This window comes from Loxodonta africana, chromosome 23 (assembly GCF_030014295.1).
Source record: "Loxodonta africana isolate mLoxAfr1 chromosome 23, mLoxAfr1.hap2, whole genome shotgun sequence".
Taxonomy (NCBI): domain Eukaryota; kingdom Metazoa; phylum Chordata; class Mammalia; order Proboscidea; family Elephantidae; genus Loxodonta; species Loxodonta africana.
In genome coordinates this window covers 28128369-28154877 of record NC_087364.1, presented here as the reverse complement: position 1 = coordinate 28154877, position 26509 = coordinate 28128369, and the positions used below count along the sequence as shown (strand labels likewise).

At 37.0% G+C, this 26509-nt stretch overlaps 1 protein-coding gene across 4 annotated transcripts in view; it reads right to left on the bottom strand.

Moving 5' to 3' along the window:
* Positions 1-26509, bottom strand: part of SKA3 (spindle and kinetochore associated complex subunit 3) — a 49790-nt gene that overhangs the window by 11478 nt on the left and 11803 nt on the right. The window contains exons 5-9 of one of the 4 annotated variants that reach the window (XM_064275356.1): positions 22775-22860; positions 18923-19008; positions 16725-16928; positions 15300-15430; positions 11842-12474 (exon numbers count right to left, since the gene is read on the bottom strand). In XM_064275356.1, the coding sequence (XP_064131426.1) occupies positions 15302-15430; positions 16725-16928; positions 18923-19008; positions 22775-22860 (505 nt within the window). In that variant the 3' untranslated portion in view covers positions 11842-12474; positions 15300-15301. Of the gene's footprint in view, positions 1-11841; positions 12475-14522; positions 14993-15299; positions 15431-16724; positions 16929-18922; positions 19009-22774; positions 22861-26509 lie in introns of those variants that run through there. The other 3 variants (XM_010593943.3, XM_023553119.2, XM_010593944.3) reach the window with 3 other exon arrangements.

The window sequence follows — 26509 nt, the reverse complement described above, 5'->3', positions numbered from 1 at the left end:
CAAAAAAGAGCAGAAGTGGCAATACTAATCTCAGGTAAAATGGACTTTCAAACAAAATCCACCATAAAAGACAAAGAAGGGCACTATATAATGATTAAAGTGACAATCCATCATGAAGACATACCCATAATAAACATCTACACACCCAGTGACAGGGATCCAGAATACATAAAACAAACTCTAACAGCACTGAAGAGAAATTGACAGTTCCACAATAGAAGTAGGAGATTTCAACACACGACTGTCAGTAAAGGACAGAACATCTAGAAAGAAATTCAACAAAGATACAGAGCAGCCATCTTGACTTCATAGAAACATATAGAACACTCCAGACAACAGCTGCAAAGTACACATTCTTTTCCAGTGCACATGGAACGTTTTCCAGAAGAGACCACATCTTAGGGAACAAAGCAACCCTGAACAAAATACAAAACATTGAAATAATACAAGGTATCTTCTCTGACCACAATGCCATCAAAGTAGAAATTAACAACAGGTAGAGTAAGGAAAAAAAAAAATTAAATGGAAACTCAATAACACCCTGCTTAAAAACCACTGGGTAATAGAAGAAATCAGAGATGGGATTAAAAAATCCCTAGAATGAAAAGAGAATGGAAACACATCATACCAAAACCTTTGGGACAGAGCAAAGGTAGTCCTCAGAGGGAAATTTATAGCAATAGATGCACACATCAAAAAAGAAGAGGGGCAAAATCAAAACATTATCTACACAACTTAAACAAACAGAAAGAGACAACAAAAGAAGCCCACAGCCACCAGAAGAAAAGAAATAATAAAGATCAGAGCAGAAATAGAGAATAGAGAAATAGAATCAACAAAATCAACAAGCCACTGTTCAAACTGACAAAAGAAAAACAGAAGAGGACTCCAATAACCCAAATAAGAAATGATACAGGGGACAATACAACAGACCCAAATGAAATAAAAAGGATCATAACAGAGTATTATGAAAAAGTATATTCCAACAAATTTGAAAACCTAGAGGAAAAGGACAAATTTCTGCCAAATTAACACAAAATAATGTTGAAAATCTGAACAGACCCATAGCAAGAGAAGAAATTGAAAACGTCATTAAAAAAAAAAAAAAAAAAAAACTCCCAACAGAAAAAAAGCCCTGGCCCAGATGGCTTCACTGGAGAATTCTACCAAACATTCACAGAAGAGCTTGCTCCAGTACTACTCAAACTATTTCATAACATAGGAAAGGAAGCAATACTTCTGAATTCATTCTATGAAGACAGCATAACCCTGATACCAAAACCAGGCAAAGACACCACAAAAAAAGAAAATTAGAGACCAATATCTCTCATGAATATAGATGCAAAAATTCTCAACAAAATTATAGCCAATATAATTCAGCATCATATAAAAAAAATACACCATGACCAAGTAGGATTCATACCAGGTATGCAAGGATGGTTCAACATTAGAAAATCAATGTAATCCACCACATAAATAAAAAGTAAGAGTCACATGATCATCTCAATAGATGCATAAAAGGCATTCAACAAAGTCCAACATCCATTCCTGATAAAACCTCAATAAAATAGGTATAGAAGGGAAATTCTCAACATAATAAAGGGCATCTATGCAAAACCTGAACATTTTACTCTTTCTAATTGCTGCATTCTCTCACAGTCTGCAAACTAACCCCCCCCCCCCGCCGTGGGCCTGCGTGACAGGTCCTCGGGTTACTAGAACTCACACCGGTCCAGCTCAGAACTCCAAAGCTTGTTCAAATCTCCTTCCTAGAGGGTGGGGAGGGGAGCAAGCCCTTTTCCTCATTCCGGATGCCTTGGAATGGAGGGCCAGGGATGGGCCGCTGTGATGCCCTAAAAGGCCTGGGGCTTGGTCTGGCTCCACCTGATGCAGTGGTGATTTTTGCTGCTTTTGGGGGGCCGAGCCACCTCTGATGCCCGTGCACCAATCTCCCGTCTGCCTGCTGGCATAGTGCTACGGCTAATAACCAAGAGGTCAGCAGTTCGAACCCGCCAGGCGCTCCTTGGAAACTCTATGGGGCAGTTCTACTCTGTCCTATAGGGTCACTATGAGTCGGCATCGACTTGATGGCAGTGGGCTTGTTTTTTTTTTTGTTTTAAACACAAAACCAACGGTCAACATTATTCTTAATGGAGAGAGACTGAAAACATTCCTCTTGAGAAGAGGAACAAGACAAGGATGCCCTTTATCACCACTCCTATTTAACACTGTGCTGGAAGTCCTAGCTAGAGCACTAAGGCAAGAAAAAGAAATAAAGGGCATCCAAATTGGTAATGAAGAAGTTAAATTGTCTCTATTTGTGAATGACATGATACTGTACATAGAAAACCCAAAAGACTCCATGGGAGGACTACTGGAACTAATAGATTCAGCAGAGTAGCAGGATATAAGATAAACATACAAAAATCAGTTGGCTTCCTATACACAAAGTGAACAATGAAAAGGAAATCAAAATAACAATACCGTTTGTAATAGTCCCCAAAAAAAGAAAACTACTTGGGAATAAACCTAACCAGGGATGTAAAAGACTTATACAAAGAAAACTAGAAAACACTACTGCAAGAAACCAAAAGAGATCTACATAAATGGCAAAACATACCATGCTCATGGATAGGTAAACTCAACATTATGAAAATGACAATTTCATCCAAAGCGATTTACAAATACAATGCAATACTGATCCAAATACCAATAACGCAAGTATTACCCAATGGTAAAGAACAGTGATGAATGGATAAAGAGATGGAAAAACTTATCATTAACTTTATACGGAAAGGGAGGAAGCCCCAGATACATAAAGCACTACTGAAGAAGACTGAAGTAGGAGGACTCGCACTACCTGACCCTAGAACCTACTATACAACTGCAGTAGTCAAAACAGGCTGGTACTGATACAATGACAGATACATTGACCAATGGAACAGAATTGAGAACCCAGATGTAAATCCATCCATCTATGGTCACCTGATCTTTGACAAGGGCCCAAAGTCCATCAAATGAGGAAAAGACAGTCTTTTTTAACAAATGCTGCTAGCAAAACTGGATATCCATCTGCAAAAAAATGAAACAGGACCTATACCACACAACATATACAAAAACCAATTCAAAATAGATCAAAGACCTAAATATAAAGCCAAAGACTATGAAGTTCATAGAAGAAAAAATAGGATGCCCTAATACACGGCATTAACAGGATACAAACAACAACCAACAACACACAAGCTCCAGAAGATAAGCTAGATAACTGAGATCTTCTAAAAATTAAGCACTATGCTCATCAAAAGACTTAACCAAAAGAGTAAAAAGAGAACCTACAGACTGGGAAAAAATTTTTGGCTATTACAAATCAGATGAAGGTCTAATTTCCAAAGTCTACAGGAAAATCCAACACCTCTACAACAAAAAGACAAATCTAATTAAAAATGGATAAAAGAAATGAACAGACACTTCACCAAAGAAGACATTCAAGCGGGGCCAACAGACATATGAGAAAATGCTCGTGATCACTTTTTTTTTTTTTTTTGATTAGAGAAATGCAAATCAAAACCACAATGGGATACCATCTCACTCCAGCATTACTGGCACAAAAAAAACAAAAAACAAAAAACCAGGAAATAACAAATATTGGAGAGGCTGTGGAGAGATCGGAACTCTTATGCACTGCTGGTGGGAATGCAAAATGATACAACCATTTTGGAAAATGAAATGGCGCTTCCTTAGAAAGCTAGAAATAGAAATACCATCTGATCTCGCAATCCCACTCCTAGGAATATTTCCTAGAGAAATATACACAAATGGTTGTGGGGTTGTTATCCAGCGTCATAAAGTGATATCTGTACTTTTTAACGAGAAACTAGTTTGTTCTGTAAACCTTCATCTAAAGTACAATTAAAAAATTCTCAACAAAATGCTAGCCAACAGAATTCAACAACATATCAAAAAAAAAATATTCATCGTGACCAAGTGAGATTCATACCATGTATGCAAGGATGGTTCAACATTAGAAAAACAATTGATGTAATCCCTCACATAAATAAAACAAAAGACAAGAACCACATGATCTTATCAATTGACGTAGGAATGGTAATTGACAAAGTCCAAAACTCATTCATGATGAAAACTCTCAACAAAATAGGAATAGAAGGGAAATTCCTCAACATAATAAAGGACATTTATACAAAGCCAAAAGCCAACATCATCCTAAGTGGACAGAGTCTCAAAGCATTCCCTTGAGAATGGGAACCAGACAAGGATGCCCTTTATCACCACTCTTATTCAACATTGTGCTGGAGGTCCTATCCAGTGCAGTAAGGCAAGAAAAAGAAATAAGGGCATCCAAATTTGTAAGGAAGAAGTAAAAGTATCCCTTTTCGCAGATGATATGATCTTATACACACAAAACCTCAAAGAATCCACAAGAAAACTACTGGAACTAATAGAAGATTTCAATAAAGTATCAGGATAGAAAATAAACATACAAAAATCAGTTGGATTCCTCTACACCAACAAAGGGAATGTTGAAGAGGAAATCACCAAATCAATAACATTTACAATAGCCACCAAGAAGATAAAATACTTAGGAATAAATCTAACCAGACATGTAAAGGACCTATACAAAGAAAACTACAAGACACTACTGCAAGAAACCAAAAGAGACCTAAATAAGTGGAAAAGCATACCGTGCTCATAGACAGGAAGACTCAACATTTGAAAACGTAAATTCTACCCAAAGAGATCTACAGATACAATGCAATCCTGATTGAAATTCCAACGACATTTTTTAAGAAGACAGAGAAACAAATCACCAAATTCATAAGGAAAGGGAAGAGGTCCCAGATAAGTAAAGCACTACAAAAGAGGAACAAAGTGGGAGGCCTCACACTACTTGATTTTAGAAACTTTTATACCATCACGGTAGTCAAAAACAGTCTGGTACTGGTACCACAACAGATACATAGACCAATGGAACAGAATTGAGAATCCAGATATAAATTCATCCACCTATGAACTGCTGATATTCAACAAAGGCCCAAAGTCTGTTAAATGGTGAAAAGACAGTCCTTTAACAAATGGTGCTGGCATAACTGGTATCCATCTGTAAAAAAATGAAACAAGACCCATATCTCACACCATGTCCAAAAACTAACTCACAATGGATCAAAGACCTAAATGTAAAATCTAAAAGGATGAAGATCGCTGAAGAAAAAACAGGGACAATGTGAGGAGCCCTAATACATGGCATAAACAGAATACGAGCCATAACTAACAATGCATAAACACCAGAAGAGAAATTAGATAACTAACTAGGAGCTCCTAAAAATCAAACACTTATGCTCATCAAAAACTTCACCAAAAGAGTAAAAAGAGAACTTACAGACTGGGAGAAAACGTTTGGTGCAACATAAGGGTCTAATCTCTAAAATCTACAAGATACTGCAACACCTCAAAAACAGAAACACCAATAACCCAATTAAAACATGGGCAAAGAATATGAACAGACACTTCACCAAGAAGACTTACGGGCAGCTGACAGATACCTCATGATCATTAGCCATTAAAAAAAATTTTTTTTTTCTTTTAGCCATTAGAGAAATGCAAATCAAAACTACAACGAGATACCATCTCACCCCAACAAGGCTGGCACTAATCCAAAAAACACAAAATAATAAATGTTGGAGAGGTTGTGGAGACTGAACAGTTATGTACTGCTGGTGGAAATGTAAAATGGTACAACCACCTTGGAAACTGATTTGGCGCTTCCTTAAAAAGCTTGAAATAGAAGTACCATATGATCCCAAAATCCCACTACTTAGAATACATTCTAGAGAAATAAGAGCTGTCACACGAATAGATATATGCACACCCATGTTCACTGCATCATGGTTCACAAAAAAAGATGGAAACAACGTAGGTGCCCATCTACAGACAACTGGATAAACAAATTATGGTACATACACACAATGGAATACTATGCAACGATAAAGAACAATTATGAATCCTCGAAACATCACACAACATGGATGAATCTGGAGGGCATTATGCTGAGTTAAATCAGTCAGTTGGAAAAGGACAAATATTATGTGAGACCATTATTACAAGAACTCAAGAGAAAGTTTAAACAGAAGAAAACATTCTTTGATGGTTATGAGGGTGGGAAGGGAGGGAGAGTGGAATTCACTAACTAGATAGTAAACAAGGATCATTTTAGGTGAAGGGAAGGACAACACACAATACAGGGGAAGTCAGCACAACTGGACTAAACCAAAAGCTAAGAAGTTACCTGAATACAACCAAACACTTTGAAGGACAGAGTAGCTGGGGCTGGGGTCTGGGAACCATGGTTTTGAGGAACATCTAGGTCAATTGGCATCCCACTTGGGTGAGGGGCTTCTAGGGTTTTAAAAGCTTGCAAATGGCCTTTTAAGATGTATCAATTGTTCCCAACCCACGTGGAGCAAAGAATGAAGAACACCAAAGACAAGGAAAATACTAGCCCAAGAGACAAAAGGGCCACATGAACCAGAGACTATCAGCCTGAGACCAGAAGAACTAGATGGTGCCTGGCTACTACCAATGAAAGCCCTGACAGGAAACACAACAGAGAGTCCCTGATGGAGCAGGAGAAAAGTGTGGAGCAGAACTCAATTTCACATAAAAAGACCAGACTTAATGATCTGACAGAGACCAGAGGAACCCCTGAAGCCACGGCCCCAGGATGCTCTCTTAATCCAGAGCTAAAATAATTCCGGAAGCTCTTAAGACATAACTGTTCAGACAAAGATTAGACTGGATTATAAAATATAAAATAATACTCGTGAAGAGCATACTTCTTAGTTCAAGCAGATACAGGAGACCAAGTGGGTGGCTCCTGTCTGGAAGCAGGGTGAGAAGGCAGGAAGGGACAGGAGCTGGTTGGATGGACACAGGAAACCTGGGGTGGAAAGGGTGAGTATGCTGCCACATTATAGGGATTTGCAACTACTGTCACATAACAATACATGTATAAATTTTTGTATGAGAAATTAATTTGAGCTGTAAACTTTCACCTAAAGCACAATTTAAAGAAAAACAGTTCAAAAGTGAACCTAAGTAGTCACCATAGAGAATTCACTGAAATAGTCTGTTTCCAGAAATAGTGTTTTCTTAGTTCCTTTTAGCCTCAATTCACTGCAGTCTGGCTTCCACCACATTGTTTCACTGAATTTGCTTCTGTAGTGAAGTTACCCCTGAAATTATAATCTTCTGACAAGGTAGTCATCCAGAGTATGTGGACCTGTTTTATTCAGTTTTTATCAAGCCCAAAACATCACCTTTTTAAAAGGGACATGGTTTCCAATTTTATCATGGTAAGAACAGCCAAATGAGGTTTGCCTGTTCTAATTTGTATTTGATTCCTTAGATAGAGGTTGTTTTGCCAGTAGCTGTAATGTCCTGGAGTCTGCAATGGTGCAAGTTTGAAGGATCTATGTTTATTGTGTAAGCAAGGATTAATCATGACTAGGCAGCTATTCTATGAAGACGAAGTCATGGGTATTTTTTCCCATAAGAAATTCCTACCAGCCTGGAGCAAAGGAGAATGAAGAACAGCAAAGATACAAGGTAATTATGAGCTCAAGAGACAGAAAGGGCCACATAAACCAGAGACTACATCAGCCTGAGACCAGAAGAACTAGATAGTGCCCAGCTACAACCGATGACTGCCTTGACAGGGAACACAACAGAGAACCCCTGAGGGAGCAGGAGAGCAGTGGGATGCAGACCCCAAATTCTTGTAAAAAGACCAGACTTACTGGTCTGACTGAGACTGGAAGTACCCTGGTGGTCATGGTCCTCAGACCTTCTGTTAGCCCAGGACAGGAACCATTCCTAAATCCAACTCTTCACACAGGGATTGGACTGGACAATGGGATAGAAAATGATACTGGTGAAGAATGAGCTTCTTGGATCAAGTAGACACATGAGACTATGTTGGCATCTCCTGTCTGGAGGGGAGATGAGAGGGCAGAGGGGGCCAGAAGCTGGCAGAATGGACACCAAAATAGAGAGTGGAGGGAAGGAGTGTCCTGTCTCATTAGGGGGAGAGCAATTAGGAGTATATAGCAAGGTGTATATAAATGTTTGTATGAGAGACTGACTTGATTTGTAAACTTTCACTTAAAGCACAATTAAAAAAAAATTCCTAGAAGGGAATAACTTAAAACCTAAAAAGCAATTTTAACACTAGTTTATTAAAAAAGTAATTTTAGTAAGCAAAAATCATTAGTCTGGAATTGCTTGCGGAAATTAATACAGTGGTGCTTAAAGGAGTGCCTGGTGAAGTGTTCAATAAATGCATTCACTATTTAAAAAGAAAGAAGAAAAAAGGGACTTCATTTCTAGTCTTCTAGACTAGAAACAGCCTTGAGCTGTTTTCTCTCCTCTGCTAGCAAGCCAGCCCAGTCGCAACTTACAAGAAAATTTCATAGACAGGATTTGATGCAATTAAAGCAATTAAACTAACAAAGGTGTGCCTCTGAAGGGATTTTTAAAATCTGTATTAATTCTGGAAATCCTGGTGGTGTAGTGGTTAAGTGCTATGGCTGCTAACCAAAGGGTTGGCAGTTTGAATCCACCAGGTGTTCCTTGGAAACTCTATGGGGCAGTTCTGCTCTGTCCTGTAGGGTCGCTATGAGTCGGAATCGGCTCGATGGCACTGGGTTTGGTTTTCTTTGGTTTTGGTATTAATTCTAAAAATAGTAATTGTTGGAAATTAGGAGTGTAAATGATCCACTCCCATCACATTTCAGCACTTTGCCAGGGATAAAATAACAAATGCCTCTCTTATGTACCAGGTACTATCCTGGGCCTGGGAATACAAAGATAAATCTGACGGATACAGGTCTTCTTCAGAAAGTCTGTGGTAAAACCTGTGTGAAATTGTTCACTACAGATCAGTAAGTAAACACAAGCCCATGCATATCTTGCTTACTGGTTAATCCCCTCTGGGTACAGCATGACCAAAGGCATGAAAGTAGAAATGATAAAACTCAAACAATCATGGAACACTTACTGTGTACTAATTTTGGATGGAGTTCAGGATAAAGTATAAATGTCAGAGGATAACGAGGCTAATTTAGGTGAGAATTGGGGTAGAGGGGAGGGAATACATCACAGAGATGTTAGAGACCAACAAGAGGGGTTGGCAACCGACAAGATTTGGGGTGAGAAATGGGACATGGAAGAGGAAAGAGTCAATCATTAAAGCCTGAATTTCCTCATCCCAAAATCGGGATCGATAGTACCTGCCTCTTATGAGTTAAATGTAAAACCTTTAGAGCCATTAGATCTGGATAATTGTTTAATGTTACCATTAATTCAAAAGATATTTTAAGTCGCTAGATACCGGCATGATGAACGAAGCAAGCAAACTGAGTCCGTGCTATCATTGAGCTTCTGGTCAGTGGGGGAGACTAACATTAAATACATGTACTGGTAAATTTTAATTACAAATTCTACCAAGTGCTAAAAAGAAAGAAAATAGGGAGCTGAGAAAGAAGTAAGAGGGAGGGCTTCTCTTTGACTAGGAGGATGGGGAAGTATTTGATAAAATGACATTTCATCTGAGACCTGAAGTTAATCAGCCAGGACTCTTTCACATGATTCAAAATTTTCAAAAACAATTCAGTGATTAAGAAGTTTCAAATAATGAGAAAACTCCAGCTAGCTTAAACCTAGTAGTTTTTGTTTGTTTGTTTTGGTGAAAATATACACAGAGAAATGTACACCAATTCAGCAGTATCTCCATGTACAATTCAGTGACACTAAATTCTTCAAGTTGTGCAACCATTCTTACTATCCTTTCCCAAATTATCCCACCACCATTAACATACACCTACTGTCCCCAAAGCTTCTCATCTAACCTTTCAAGTTGTTCCGCATAGATAATTCTTTAAAAGAGCACAATGCTCAAGCCAGACATTCTTTACTAATTAAGCTAAACTATTGCTTGGTTTAAAGATGACTTCAGGGGATAGTTTCAATTTAAGGTTTGAAGATTATCTCAAGGCAACAGAATCAGGGAGTGGGAGGGAGGTTCACCCAACCTCAATGGCTCCAGAAAGTCTGGAGCCCATGAGAATTTGAAATTTTGTTTCACATTCTCCCCCTTTTTGATCAGGGTTCTTCTATAGAATCTTTGATCAAAACATTCAGTAATGGTAGCTGGGCACCATCCAGTTCTTCTGGTCTCATGGCAAAGAAGACAGTTGTTCATGGAGGCAATTAGACATACATTCTAGTACCACTTCCAATTTCTCCCCCTTCTGCTGCTGCTTCCAGGTGAATAGAGACCAGTTGTACCTTTGATAGCCATTAACACGCTTTGAAGACCTGAGACACTATGCAACAAACTTGGAGGTGGAACAGAAACACTAAAAACAGTATTAGGCCAATTGACTGGGCTGACCCATGAAACCATGACCCTGAATCTCCAAACCAAGAAAGCAAATCCTACAAAGTGTTTGATTATACATTAGCATCAGCAAGGAGTTTTCATTTAAGTGAAAAGTCGAGGAATAGAACTAGCTGGCTTTAAGCCCAGCTGAATATTTGGGCTCAAACAGTTATCATACCTTGACCCTTTTTCTTTCTTGCTCAGGTTACTGTGTTGGTTCCATTCTCAGGCAGACTCTTCATGATGGCAAAATGGCGGGCAGCCAGTATCTCCAGGTATATATCTTTGCATCTCCAGAAGAGAAATATGCTTCTCATTCCCATAGTTCCCCAAAGTCCCAGAATCATACTCCTTGTTTGGGTCGCATGCCCATCACTGATTCGTGTGACCAGAGGACTGTGATTCACTTGGTTAGGCCTGGAGCTGAGGATATGCTCTTCAAGGAAAATTGAAATTTTGTTTCTTATGAAAGGGTAGTAAACTGTGGGGCAGAAAAAAAAGGTTGTCTACTGCATAAGGATGAGAGGGAGAGTTAGCTAAGCAGACTCCCATTGCCGTCGAGTCGACTCTGATTCATAGCAACCCTAGATGACAGAGTAGAACTGCCATGTAGAGTTTCAAAGGCTGTAATCTTTATGGAGGAAACACTGGTGGCGTAGTGGTTAAGTGCTATGGCTGCTAACCAAAGGGTTGGCAGTTCGAATCCGCCAGGCGCTCCTTGGAAACTCTATGGGGCAGTTCTACTCTGTCCTATAGGGTCGCTACGAGTAGGAATCGACTCAACAGTGCTGGGTTTTTTTTTTTTAATCTTTATGGAAGCAAGCCGCCACATCTTTCTACCATGGAGTGGCTGGAGGGTTTGTACCTTGAACCTTTTTGTTAGTAGCTAAGAGCTTAACCACTGTGCCAACAGGGCTCCTGAAGCAAAGTTTGGATGGGAAAAAGTGTTCTAGGCAGAGAGGAGAGAGCAGTGTGTGTGAAGCTATGAGGCCAGGATGAACTGAAGGATGGCCTGTGTGGCTAGGACACAGGTTGCAAGAGGGAAACAGGCATGAGACTTGGAGAAGTTGGGGGTCAAATGACGTAGGCCCAGTGAAGGGTCTTAGATTTCATTTTAAGAGCAAAGGCAAGATATTGAAGGGTTTTAAGCAAAGGAAAGACATGCTTGAAAGATCACAACATTTGAAGCTTAAGAAGTGAGAAGCATCAAAGTTCTAGTAATGGAAACTAGGATCACAGTAGAAAAGCAGTAAGAGGCAGGGAAAGCAATTTTTTAAATCTTGTTCAGAATTTATTTTTTTAACCAGCAGGATTTCTTTTTCACATAAAATCTTTCCCTGAGCCCCAATATGTAATACAATTGAGAGAGGGACAGCTCTGGTTAAAGGTGGGGAGGAAACTTTTTAAAAATTTTTATTTTGCTTTAGGTGAACGTTTATGGCACAAATTAGTTTCTCCTTAAAAAATTTATATACAAATTGTTTTCCAACATTGGTTGCAATCCCTGCAACGTGTCAGCACTCTCCCCCTTTCCCTTGACACCCTGGGTTCCCTGTGTCCATTTATCCAGTTTTTCTGTCCCTTTCTGCCTTCTCATCTTTGCTTTAGGGCAGGTATTGCCCATTTGGTCTCACACATGATTGAACTAAGAAGCATGTTCCTCACACGTGTTGTTTATTTTATAGGCCTGTCAAATCTTTGGCTTGAAAGGTAGACTCAGGAGACGTTTCAATTTTGAATTAGTAGGGTGTCCAGAAGCCACAGTCTCAGGGGTTCCTCCAGTCTCTATCAGATCAGGAAGTCTAGTCTTTTTTGTGTGAATTTGAATTTTGTTCTACATTTTTGTCCTGTTCTGTCCATGACCCTCTATTGTGATCACTGTCAGAGTGGTCGGTGGTGATAGCTGGGCACTATCTAGTTCTTCTGGGCTCAGGCTGGTGGAGGCTGTTGTTCATGTGGTCCATTAGTCCTGTGCACTAGTCTTTTCCTCATGTCTTTGGTTTTCTTTATTCTTCTTTGCTCTGGATGGGATGGGACCAATAGGTGTATATGAGATGGCCGCTCACAAGCTTTTAAGACCCCAGATGCTACTCAACAAAGTGGGATGTAGAACATTTTCTTTATGAACTATGTTATGCCAGTTGACCTAGCTGTCCCATAGGAAAGATAAATTTTTGACAAATTGAATTTGAGAGCCATTATGAAGCAAGTGGAGCTATCTATCAGGTAGTCATAAATGCTTAATACAACATTCTTTACTTCCCATCTTAAGTCCCTCTGTAGCTGCTGTGCCATTTCTCTGCTCTCTTCTTTAGCAGAACTCATCAAGACAGCTGCTAAACCTTGTCTTTATTGCTTCACCTCTATTCTCTCTTCAGTGCAGTCATGACTGCTGTCCCCAGTACTCCACCAAAATTAATCTTGTCGGTGTTGTTAATAATATCTTGCCAAATCAAGTGGTTAATTCTCAGTTCTCTTTTTACTTGAATTCTCAGCAACATTTGACAAAGTTGGTCACTTTCCTTGCAATATTTTATTCCTACTTCACTGGCCTTTCATCCTCCTTTAGATTACTCTGCCTCTTTCCAGCCTCTAAAGTTTGGAGAACTCCAGGATTTAGTCCTTGGTACTCTTTGAAAACACTCACTCTCAAGCAATCTTATCCAGTTCTATGGATTTAAATGCACGTATTTTATGGTAAATAGTAAAAAAGAGATTGATATAAATGTGGGAGTCATCAGTATTTGTAAGACTGACCTTGAAAAATAAAGCCAAATTTTTTTAAAAATAATTTTTTACCTTATATTTAACAAAAATTAAATTATAACTACCTACACACTAATTCCTAGAGCAAAGAATAAATCAAGGGCTTAATTTTCAAGTATGACACATTTTCTGACATTTTAATACACAATATGACAGGCCTTCACATTTGACTTTTTCAAAGCACAATCATAAAAGAGGGTCATCTTTACTGCATCAGAGTCCTCAAAGCCTGTTGCAGCCTTTGAAGCACCTTGTCATGGCATTTGTCAATTGTTTCTCCTCAGATTTTTACCTGGTCTCCACCTTAAGCCAGGTTGGTCTTTATTTTCCCACTATGTGTAATTTAAAAAGTTTACCAACAAGCATTTTCATGAATTTAATGAAGGTAAAATTACTTTCTCAATTACAGACAGTATCCAACTTACGATGGAATTCTGTTCCTAAAATTCCGTTGTAAGTTGGTTCTGACGTAAGTCGAATGCCTCATTTTTTTTTTTTAAGTTTTCATTATTATTGCCTTTTATTATCAGTATCTTTGTAAATTCTATCTTTCTTTATCTTTAGGGGTTGGCATGAGAATAACATCAGCAAATTATATACTGCAACATTGTATGTAATACATATTACTAACAATAAGATGTAACAAAATAAAACAGAAAAATGGATGGCTATTTAAGTGTGGCTCATCATAACTCAAATATGTTGTACGACAGGGACTGCCGGTATACTTAAATCTGAAGGATTTAGGCGTGATCTGAAGGGCAATTTGAAGCTATCAGGGAACTTTAAAGGTATATAGTCTCCCATCTCCTCTGGCCAGGTGATTGTCCAGGGAAGGGCACCTAGTTCAAGTTGAGTGAATGAGAATCCTTCCCTGAGATTTCAGAATTTGGGACCAGAGAGAGACAGGCGCAGTCTCTGTTGGCTGGTCAAACTAGAGAGGTAAACCTGGGTGATGCCAGCAGCCACGTGGTGGAGGGAGCTGATTTGAGAGGATGAAATTAACACACAGAAAAATGCTGGGAGGAAAAAAGAAGAAAACCACATATCCTGCCAGCACATGAGTCCCTAATTCCAATGGTCTGAGACCTACCACAGTGTGGTTTTATCTAGGACTGTAAAGTCTTCACTTCCCCTAAATTAGTTTAAGCTATGTTTCTGTCACTTGCAGACAAGAATCTTAAATAAAAGAGCCAAAAAAAAAAAAAAAAAAAACCATTGCCATCGAGTCAATTCTAACTCATAGCGACCCTATAAGACAGGGTAGAACTGCCCCACCGGGTTTCCAAGGAGCACCTGGTAGATTTGAACTGCTGACCTTTTGGTTAGCAGCTGTAGCACTTAACCACTACGCCACGAGGGTTTCCCCAATAAAAGAGCACTGCTGAAATAAAAGGGGTACAAGATGTTTGGAGAAGATCATGTTTTGCTTTATTTGAGTAGCAAACAGTGACATTCATTTTTTAAAAATTATTTGATCTGCTTTCTGATTTAAACCATTCGGTTACATTAAGCAAGGTAAATCTGAAATCACGAAACAGTAATTATCTTTCAAAGCTGAATGACCAGAGTACATTTTAACAAGAATGAGGTTAAACCAAATCAAAACTTAATAAAAAGCATGTTATAACATCAAATGTTCATGTTCTTCTTTAAAATGGGTCGGTTTTAACAAGGGGAGAAGAGGTAGGGGAATAAATAACAAAATTAAGTCCATCTCTGCTTTCATTTCATTTTACTCAGTTTCTATAATGGATGAATCCACTAGAATTTCTGCAAACAGATACAAATAAAAAATATCAATTCGGTGTAACTAAAACCCATCAACAAAGCAGATGACACACTGCTGAAGCTATATATTTTTACACTTCTAAAATAGTTGGAAATAGATACTGAATGATATCAAACTGATAATTTGGAAGTCTGAGATACAAGGATCACACATCCTATATCAAAAGTTGGCATAGGCTATAAAGCTACCCAATTCATTAAAAACAAAACTTTTTTTTACTATCATTAAAATATTAATTTTTAAATGTCCTCAACACACATACTGTCTTTAGAATGGTAACATACTCACTTTCACCAGTTTTCTTTGTTGCAAACATCATGAATGTTTTGTCCTTTGTGTTTAGTAAGAAAGACTTTCCTGGGTGGCACTGCTTTAACTGCTACTGGAGTAGCTAGGTTTGAATTGTATTTTGACAAAATCTAAAACAAAAAGCAGATTCCTTTTCACCAAGTTATACAAACAACATAACAACATAAAGTCAGAAGGCGTTATAAAAATTTCAAGAAAAATCCTGGGAAAAACGTCTATGGAAAAACTGAAGATTCAAATTATTTAAAACACTAAATTTTTAGCAGTACCTACAAGACATTCAATGGCAATAAATAAAAGATGGATTCAAATTTAACTTGAACGTGGAGACTTGATTTCTAAAGCTTTCTAAGATGAACTCTAACTAAGGTTAATGGAAACAAGTAACAATGCATTCCTGAAAAAAAAAAATGAAGTCTATACAAAGATGTTTTGGAAAATACATATAGAAAGTATCAGCTCTGAAGACTATAAAAGGAGAATCTGAAATATCAGCAATATTGTTTTCATACACAAAGAAGTGATACTTGAAATGAGAGGAGAGTCAACTGAAGAGAAGTGGAAACAATACAACTCTAAAGACAGAAGAGGCTCCTTCTTCACCCAGTCTACTATAACTCCCAGGAAAGCAGAAAGTGCAGGGAAAAAAGGATAACAAACATTTAGACAATATCATAGGATGAGTCAGTTCTAACAGCATTTGGGTATTTTCCCATGTAGGTTTATCCTTCTCATGGCTGTCCCTAAGTTAGGAGGATTTCCAGAATGTTTCTTAGGAACTCCACTTGCCTGAGTAATATTTCCAAATGCCATAACGTCATCAAAGGGGAGCTCAAGGAATCAGACTGGTTATTTAGCAGAGTGAGCAATTATTCTAAATCCATAGTACACTAGTGGTAAGTGATGTTGTACTAAAGAGCCATAGGTTCTAATAACATAAATCATTGTTTCTCAAACTGAGGTCTCCAAGAAGTCTCAAGTTCAAGAATTGCTGATTAAGTTATTCATGATACTCCATTTGGGAGAACTGTAAGGTCAATGACATTTCTGCCTTTTCTAGCAATACCTCCAATAGAACAATTGCCAACATGGTGACCATAACTGAACACTTATTAGAACCTATTTTAAGAACAGAGTTCAGAACATGAAGTTAAATATAAAGATAAAATATTCCGTGGGGCAAAGTAGGACTAAAAATATGATAAAATAACTAGCTTGTGCTTATCTGAGAAGAACCTTAGCCAGGTCATCTTAGAAAGGCCTACCAGAGCTCAGAATTTAGATTTTCTTGATACCCAAATCAGCACATTAATCAGATGATAAATAAGACAGCTTATATGCAGTTTCAGTTATTTTATATAAATCTCTAATTTTTAAAAGAATGTATCAGAAAAAGAAAATCACCTGGAAAATATCTTCTGGAATTGTAGTTACTTCTGGAGGTGTAGGTGTTCTGAGCAGATTCTCATAAGAAGAAATCTTAGGAGAAGAGGGATCTGCAAGATTGTCATAGCATTCCCTTGAATTTAAAACTAATGAAGTACAATCTTTCCTTTCCAAATCATTTGGTGAACTCTTTGTTTTTGGTAATGGATAATCTGTGGGTACCTATTAAATAAAAATAAATCATTATATTAAGGTAGTAAAAAATAATGTAGTAAATAAAAATATACCTTTAATTGTTAGTTCTGTTGGGGTCTCTAAGTAGGTCCAAAAATGCCACCCCTCTTCCCTGAGTTTTAAACAAAATTGAGAAAACAGTGAAATGGCATATGGAGACCAAAATACCAATTAATTACTAATAAAGGCTGAGTTAGAGCTTAACATGAGAACTAAATGGACTTGTAAACTGAACCCAATATTTAAATAGATTCACCCACCCAGTCTCAGGTGACTAAACTGGGCCAGACAAGAGTCATATAGCATGGATGAATGAAAGTCTCACCACATGCCTTCAGCAGGCAGACTCACTCTTACAAGGAAGGTGCACTTAGCATGCAGTTTTTTCACACTAAATTTACCAATAAATAAGTCACTCCATCTCCCTAGAGTCAGAGTTAATAAGGGAGAGAGGCTAGGATATCACATCAGTAGAGTGCCTGGACATGAAAGGGAACATAAGGAATGGATTAAGTGTAAATGGCAGGTATCAGCAGGCAGATAACCTGATACTTCAACTGATAATACAACACCATAGCTGTATTATGGAGCCCTGGTGGCGCAATGGTGAAGAGTTACAGCTGCTAACGAAAAGGTCGGCAGTTCAAATCCACCAGCTGCTCCCTGGAAACCCTATGGGCAGTTTTACTCTATCCTATTTTTATATATAGGTCACTATAAGTCAGAAACAACTTGACAGCAATGATTTTTTTTTTCTTCGTATAGCTGTGTTGTATGATATAGTAAATTTTTTAAATCTTAATTTAATATTAAATTTAAATAGCCATATAAGCTATTTAAATTTAATATTAAATTAAGATTTAAAAAATTTTAAAAATTCAGTTTCTCAGATGCTCTAGCCACACTTCAAGTACTCAATAGCTACATGTGGCTAGTAGCAACAATGGACAGCACAGATTATAGAAAATTTCCACCACTGTATAAAGTTTTATTGGACAACCCTGGTCTACAGCTGTATTAAGTGTTCATACTGACTTTGAAAAGAGGTAAGGTTCTGACTATAGTAAATTTGTTCACTGGCAAGATTTTGGGGAAAAAAGCATAAAAAACACCCATTAAGTCTATCACCCAGAGACAACCACATTTTACTGTGTTTCTACCTATTCTTTTTCCTTAAAATGTGTATTGTGTATAACCATGCATACATACACACATACACACATATATACATACACACATACACTTACTCAAATAAACATAAAATTGTGTTGATATTATAAAGTTTTATATACTGTTTTTAAAAAAACAAAACATATGAACAGTTTTCTACAGCATCAAATATCTTTTGAAAACATTCTTCTTACATATTTTCATCTGGTTTTCAGAACAAACGATAGTTATATAATATGCTAGATCTTACAAATATACCTTAATGTATTTCACTACTCCTATCATTTGACTTTCAGATTATTTCCAATGTTTTGCTCTTATTAAGTAATGATGTTAAAAAAAAAAAAAAAAAACTTCATTGTACATAAACCTTTGTCCCAATTTACCTTAGAATTTCTGAGACATGGTTGTTGTTATGTGCCCTCAGGTAGATTTTGACTCATAGCAACACTACAGGACAGAGTAGAACTGCCCCATAGGGTTTCCTAGGCTGTAATCTCTACGGGAGCACATCATCAGGTCTCTTCCCCTATGGAGCACCTGGTGGGTTCAAATCACTGACCTTTCAGTTAGCAGCCAAACTCTTAACCATTCCACCAGCAGGCCTCTTTCAAGACATAGTTAAAGGATAGGAAAAAAGTTTTAAAGCCTTTGCTATATTCTGCTAAATAACCCTCCAGAAATGTAAATACATTCTGATAAGCTGCATTAGTTTGTTTTTTTTGAACAGACTGTTTCAGAGTCTGAAAGCAGTAGTGTTTCTGAGTCATTTAGAAGAAAGATTGGCGTTTTCAGTTTTACGGAAATTTTACCAAAGCCATACTGTTCTTTGTAGAAGGAATTTTCAAACCAGGGGTGCAGAATGTAGGTGCCGAGGGTGAATTTGTATAGTCAGCATCTAGAAGACATATGAAATGGCATGAAAATAAAGTTGGAACAAAGATTTGTTATATAAGCTTTGTCAATATAATTTGTGTATTTTATATTTAATGACTTAAAAGAATAACTATAGTGTGTGCTTAACTAGACAGGAAAAAACAAAACTATAATTATTCACATATATAAGTATTATTAGCACTAACATTAGCACCAATAAAAGCTCAGCAAGGTTCTAAGGTATAAGACTGATATACAAAAATGATCAGTTCTTGTATAAGAGCAATGAACAATTAAAAACTTGTAAAAATGCATCATTTATCACAATAACAAGATACTACAAAAGAAGATACCTACACATAAATCTATTGAAAACTGTGTAAGATATTAATGGAGAATAGTATCAAACTTCTGAAGAAGAAAAAGGAGGAGGAAGAGTCAGCCACTTGACCTCTAAAATATCAGGACTTACTCTAAAGCTAGTAATTATATAGAGTAGGACACTGATCAGGGATTGAAAAATGGACTATTAGAACAAATAAGAGAACCTAGGAATAGACCTAAGCATACAGAGATATTTGACACCTATAACACAGAATATTATCAAAGCATCCTAAAAAAAAAAAAAAAGAAGAAGAGAAAAAGCAAACATGTTAGAAAAATGATCTGATTGGCAAAATTTATTGTGGCAATTTAGCATTTCCTAAAATAAGTATACCCTTTGACCTAGAAATTCAACTCCTAGATGTTTACACGTGACAAAAGGATAATTTTATTAGAGCACTGCCTGTAATAATAAAAAATAAAAAACAATTTAAATATCTGTCATGGATTGATGAACCATGTCCCCCAGAAAGATATGCTGATGTCCTAATTCCTGGTACCTGTGAATGTGACTTGTTTGGAAATAGGGTCTCTGAAGTTGTTATCAGTTATAACATAACCCTGAGTAAGGGGGGGTCCTAGTCCGATAAGAGACACAGAGAGACACGGAGACAAGGGAGTTACACTGCAGTTACAAGCCAAGGAACACGTGAAGCTACCAGAAGGCAAGAGAGACAAGAAAGGATCCTCCTCTAGAGCCTTCAGAGAAAATATGGCCCTGCTGACACCCTGAATTTGGACTCCTAGCCTTCAGAACTGTCAGACAATAAGTTTCAGCTCTTACATGCCATTCAACTTCTGGTACTTTGTTATGACAGCCCTAGGAAACCAATACAATACCCCTTAATGAGAAGAATACAACACGGTTTGTTCATAAAATAGAATACTATATAGCAGTTAAAATGGATGACGTTGTGGATAAACAGAAAAAAATAATATTGAGTGAAAAGAGCAAGTTAGAAAAGAGTATGACTTGGATGTTGCCACTTACATAGAATTTTAAAACACAACACAACTATACCTTAGAACCAGGGGCTAAAATATATCTGCCACGCTAGCTCCAGGGGCTAAAGGTGCAAAATCTTTGGAAAAAATAATTAAAAACCTGAAGACGAAGTCCATATAAGTGTAGAGTTGTGGGTTCTGAATTCAGCCTACATGTCCAGTGCGGGGGAAACCCTGGCAGTGCGGCTGCTAACCAAAGGGTCGGCAGTTTGAATCCACCAGGCGCTCCTTGGAAACTCCATGGGGCAGTTCTACTGTCCTATAGGGTCGCTATGAGTTGGAATCGACTAGACGGCACTGGGTTTGGTTTGGTTTTTTGGTCCATTGCGGGTACCCTTAGCCAAGCAGTTAACCGAAAAACTTGCCTGAAACCGACAGGGCCTTAGCTGGGGCAGGCGTGAAATAGCCCTCTAAGGGCTACGTTGCAGTCCGGGGCACACATAACTTCCCCTGAAAACAACTTCTTTTGACGATGAGTTCAGTTAAAAATTGAAAGTATATGATATGAGGAAACCACCTACCAAGAAAGAGAGAATCAGCAGCAATAACCAAGACAATGAACATCTTAAAGAGTCTTTCAGATATGTTTTAAATGTTCAAACAGATAAATGGAGGCATAGTAATCTTAAGGCAAGAGAAAGATATGCAAAGAGAAAAAAAGAGAAGAGTCACATTTGAAAGAAATTATAAAAGAGAAAATGTAGTCTATAGAGCAAAAATTCAATTGCTAAATTAAAATAATTCAGACTCAGTGTAAGAGAAAAATAGCCAGTTGAAAGAAAGATGATACTAAAACACAAAGCAGCATATAGAAATAAAGAAAATATGAAAGGGAATTGAAGAGACCCAGGAGACAAAATGACAAGTTCTAAAATATATCTTACAGGAATTTCAACAGAAAAAAGTAAGGAGCTAGGAGAGAGGTATTATTATTAAACAAATAATGTCAGAGTGTTTTTCAGAACTGATGACGTGAGTCCTTAGTTTCAAAAATCATACCAAATTCTAAGCATAAGTAAAAATAAATACCTACGTAGATAAATGCTATGTTATATTCAAGAACGAGTTTAACAACAGATGTTTTCAGACATACAAAACTACAAATTACCTCTCACAAACTAGAAATAATGTCTCTGAAAAAACAACTAAAGGATGTACTTCACAAGAAGAAAACTGAACCCAGAAGGAATGAGTGGGATATAGGAAGCAATGATAAACACAGAAATTGGTCAACGAATTACTAAATAAGCATGGACTACAAAAATCATAATAGTGGCACTTTTGTGGGATTTAAACCGGGTCAAGCTAAAATACAATAGGAGCTATCTTAACAAACCTCCACTTAACCAAATTACTGCCAATGGATAAACCTAAGCTCTCCATTCCCTCCATAAAACGTACTGCCTGTGGTATACTAGGGGATTTCATAAGAAATCCTGCCCACTTCAGAAGTCATGTTGCTGTCGTGTGCCATCAAGTCAATTCCAACTCACAGTGACCCTAGAGGATAGAGTAGGGTTTCCAAAGCTGTAATCTTTATGGAAGCAGATTGCCACATGGAGCGGCTGGTGGGTTTGAACCACTGACCTTTTGGTTAGCAGCCAAGCTCTTAACCCACTGCACCACCAGGGCTCCTTCACAGAAGTCAGGAAGATACTCTTCTGTATCATCTTCTAAAAAGTTTATAATCCACTGGGAATTTTTTTTCAGAGTATGGTGTGAGGTGGTGGTCCAATTTCCTGGTTTTTTTTTTTTTCTTTCTTTTTTTTCATTAAGCCACTCCTTAATACTATTGTGCTCTTTTTTTATAAGCTGAGGTATAAGCTTACTATGAGTTGTAATTTTTTTCAGTCAATGAAATTAGTACAAAAGGAATTTTTCTCTGAAAATGTCAAAAACATTGAAAAGATCTGATAAAGTTAAAAAAAAATTTGCTATAGGTAAGACAACTATAAAAAATTAATTAAAAACTCATAAAATTCTAGGATTTTGCATTTGATATTTTCATAAAAACCAATGTTTTTATATTTGCTAAGGAAAGATGATGTAGAACTCTACCCCACAGGCTCAAGCAAAACTAAGGGGAAAAAAGGTACTATTTATTGGCTCTATGTCAAAATATTGGTGAATAGATATTTCTCTGTTTTAAGTTAAAATGTTAGAAATAAACACGATGACAAATACTGAACATAATCAGGAAGGGTATTAAAAATATACCAGAAAATTACATCGTTCCCTTGTACAAAATCATCCAGAACCTGAATAATAATTCAAGAAATACATGTATGTTACAAATTGAGAAGATGAAAACAGGTATTAGAATGTCTGAGACAGAACCACTTTTGTACAGATAGTTTGGAAAGGGTATAGCTGAGAAGTAGCTTGATTTTTACACTTACCATTTTTTTTCAACTGCTGGATTATGGGACCAGGAGAGGCAAAGATAGTATCATTGGTCATTGGTTCTGTTTCTATAGTTTCTTCACTGGCATGATTCATAGGGAAATTGTAAGGTAAAAAAATAGTTAATATTAAACCTCTGGGACAAAATTTAATCTTACCATATATCATTAAGTCTGAATTAACGTTAAATTCTGCTTTATGGGACGTTCCAAGGAACAAATTTTTTTTTTTTAAATACCCATGACTCAAAAGAGATTAAATAGAACCATGTTCTATTGATGCTCTTGACTTAAAAGAGGGTTAAGAATCTCTGATTTAAAGGAAAGCAGTAGGTTCAACTTACGAATTCAAATGCAGGAACTGTAAAGTTCATGCCTTCAAAATCATAAAGTAGGATTTGACAAGTAGTATACAGATATAAATTAAGAATTTGGCAGTTTTTAAGACTAAAAAAATTGATCCTATCATCTTATTAAAGTTGTCCAGGACAATTACTCAGATCTCTGGAATACTGTTTTAAGCACGAGTATCACTGAATACTACAAGACAGTTCAGGACTGATTTTTACTTAGAATGTTTCCAATTTTAAATTGGGACATTTTGAACCATGCTGTCCTGTAAAAACATTAAAAAAAAAAAAAAGTAAGTATAAAATATGTCACACAAAACAATGTATACGTAGTGTGAAAAGTTTAAGAATAATGAAATTAATACCTATTTATCCACTATCATGTTTATGAAATACCACCAGTATCTTTGTCTTCCTCTATGGAACCTTCCCAGCTGTCTTCTCTCCCTCTTAGAGGGTAATCCCCCTGCAGATTTGCTGGGTACTTTAACTACTTACCTACATACTCTTAAACAATTGATTTTATGTGTTTTTAAACTTCATATAAATGAAATCATACTGTTATATATACATCATTGCACACTTTTTGATGTTTCTCTTGAATTCAGTCCTATAAGTAAAATTTCATAAAGGCTTTTGTATACACTGCCAATCTGCTCACAGAAAGATTCACCAATGCTCATGGGCATTATAAACATTTATTTTCCCTCATCCTCATCAACACTGTGTATTGCTCATCTTTTTTAATATTATTTCTTTAAATATTAATAATCTTTTCAAAACCTGGAAATTGAGCACATGTATCTGGATTTTTTTAAATCTGGATAGGTGAAAAATAAAAACTCATTTTTTATTTCAATTTATTACTTGTGAGGTAAAATGTGTGACCATATGCTTGTTGGTACTTTGTTCATTTTAAAAATTGGGGTGTTTGTCTTCCATTCTTGTTGTGAGGTGCTATAGAGTTGATTCTGAATCACAGAGACTCCATAGAACAAGGTAGAACTGTTTCATAGGGTTTCCAAAGAGTGGCTGGTGGATTCAAACTGCTGACCTTTTGGTTAGCAGCCATAGCTCTTAACCACTGTGCCACCAGGGCTTGTCTTTCATTAATTAACTTAAAAACGAGTGTTTAGGATATATATCACCAAACCTCAAATTATCTACTGCCAATCTAGTTGATGTGAGACAATTAAATACCTTTCTTGCTTAAAAAAAAAAAAAAATTATGTACATAATGTAATATATGTATAAATACACACGTATTTATCATGTTATAAAAGCTTTCTCTGCTTTCTTATTTCAGTGGTTTAACTTTTGTATGTAGTTAAATCTATCTGTTTTCTTCACTATGATTCTGTTTTCTGACTGATGTCATGCCATAATTTAACTAGTTCTCTATGGTTAGATATTTTAGTTATTTTCAATTTCCCCCGTTATAAAGAAGGCTACACAAAATACTACTGTGCCAAAATGTTCAGTGTTCCTAGAAATGGAATTAGTATGTAACTGTTCTGAACTTTCAAAAGTTGGCACTTTTCATAAAACATTCCCAACAGCAGTAGATGAACCTATCCATCTCACTGTACTCTTATAATTGTTAAAACAAACACAGCTATGCATTATTTTAATAGACAAAAAAATTTTTTATTGTTATAGTCACTCATATTTAACTTCTGTGAGTTGTCTGTGCATGTCCACAGCCTAGTTAGCTTTTGGATGTTAGTGTTTTCTTACTAATACGTGTGTAACAGTTATTGTAAGGACACTATGTTAGATTTGTTGCAAGTATTTTCTTGATCTTTTTTTTTTTTTTTTTTACTTATATTGGAACATGATACAGTGATCCCTCAGTATCACAGAGGATTGGTCAAGGATTCCAGTATCTGCAGATGCTCAACTCACTTCTATAAAATGGCATAGCATTTGCATATAACCTAAGCACATCCTCCTGCATACTTTAAATCATCTGCAGATAACTGAGATTGCCTAATGCAATGTAAGTGCTATATAAACAGCTGTTATGCTGTATTGTTAAGGAATAATGACAAGAAAAAAAATGAAATGGTAGGAGGCTACAGCAGAGTACACATGCAACGTGCTCCTTGGCACCACACCACCCCGCCTGCACCTCTCACCTTACCTCCATGCCCAAGCCTGCGCAAAGGTCCTGGCCCTGGGCAGTGCACTCCCTCCTGCCCCAGCAGAGAGCTGCCTAGCCCACGTCCCCCCAGAAAGGAAGACTAGGAGGTAAAGGTCTGAGGACTGCAGGGAGCCAGATCCAGGCAGGCAAGGGCAAATTAACCAGTAAGCAAGGAATGTGTGCATGGGCTTACGTGTGTTTACTTACTAATTTGTAGCGAACAATTTCAAATGGGTTTCAACACATCAAAGATGTGAAAAACAGGTGAGATTGTTCACTACAGATTAAGAAGTACGCACAAGTAGTCTGTGCATACCTTGCTTATTTGGTAATCTGGCCCAGCCCGCAGGCCGCCCGAATACTTGCACCCCAGACCGTGGGTAACTGAAACCACAGAAAGCGAAATTGCCAATACAGGGGAGTACTGTATTTTTGATCTGCGGTTGGTTGAACCCACTAATGCAGAACCCACATATACAGGGCCAGCTGTAATTACTTTTGGTTTCTATATATTTACGCATTTCATAAGTGATATCATACAGTATTTGTCCTTTTATGTCTGACTTATTTCACTCAGCATAACGTCCTCAAAGTTCGTCCATGTTGTAGCATGCACCAGGACTTCGTTCTCCTTTATGGCCGAGTGACACTCCACTGGTTTTGTTTTTTATATAATATTTTGTGTTCCATTCTAAAATACTGAATGGAACAACTGAGTATCGTTAAGATGTCATGTCAAATTAATTTATAGGTTTCATACAATTACAAATACACCTACTCCTCACTTGAGGACTATCTCGTTATCCCACATTTCGCATTTACAACAATAGTAAAAAATCTACTGACTGTTTTGTGTATTAATAGTTTCCTATGTACTTTTTTCATTGTTTAAATGAATAACTCATCTATATTTTCTATTTTTAAACAATTTGTTTAAATATTTATCTTTTTTAATTATCTGCAATTTATTTTGACACGAGGCAAAGATTATTTTTTCTGAACATTTCACCAAATGTCCCAGCATAATTTATTGAATAATTTTTACTTCAAAAAACAACTTCAAACCAAAAAAACAAACCTGTTGCCATTAAGTCCATTCCAACTCATGATGACCCCATGTCTCAGAGTAAAACTGTGCTCTAGAGTTTCCAAGGCTGTCACCTTTCAGGAGCAGATCAACAAGCCTTTCTTCAAAAGCTCCTCTGGGTAGGTTCAAACTGCCAACCTTTTAGTTAGTAG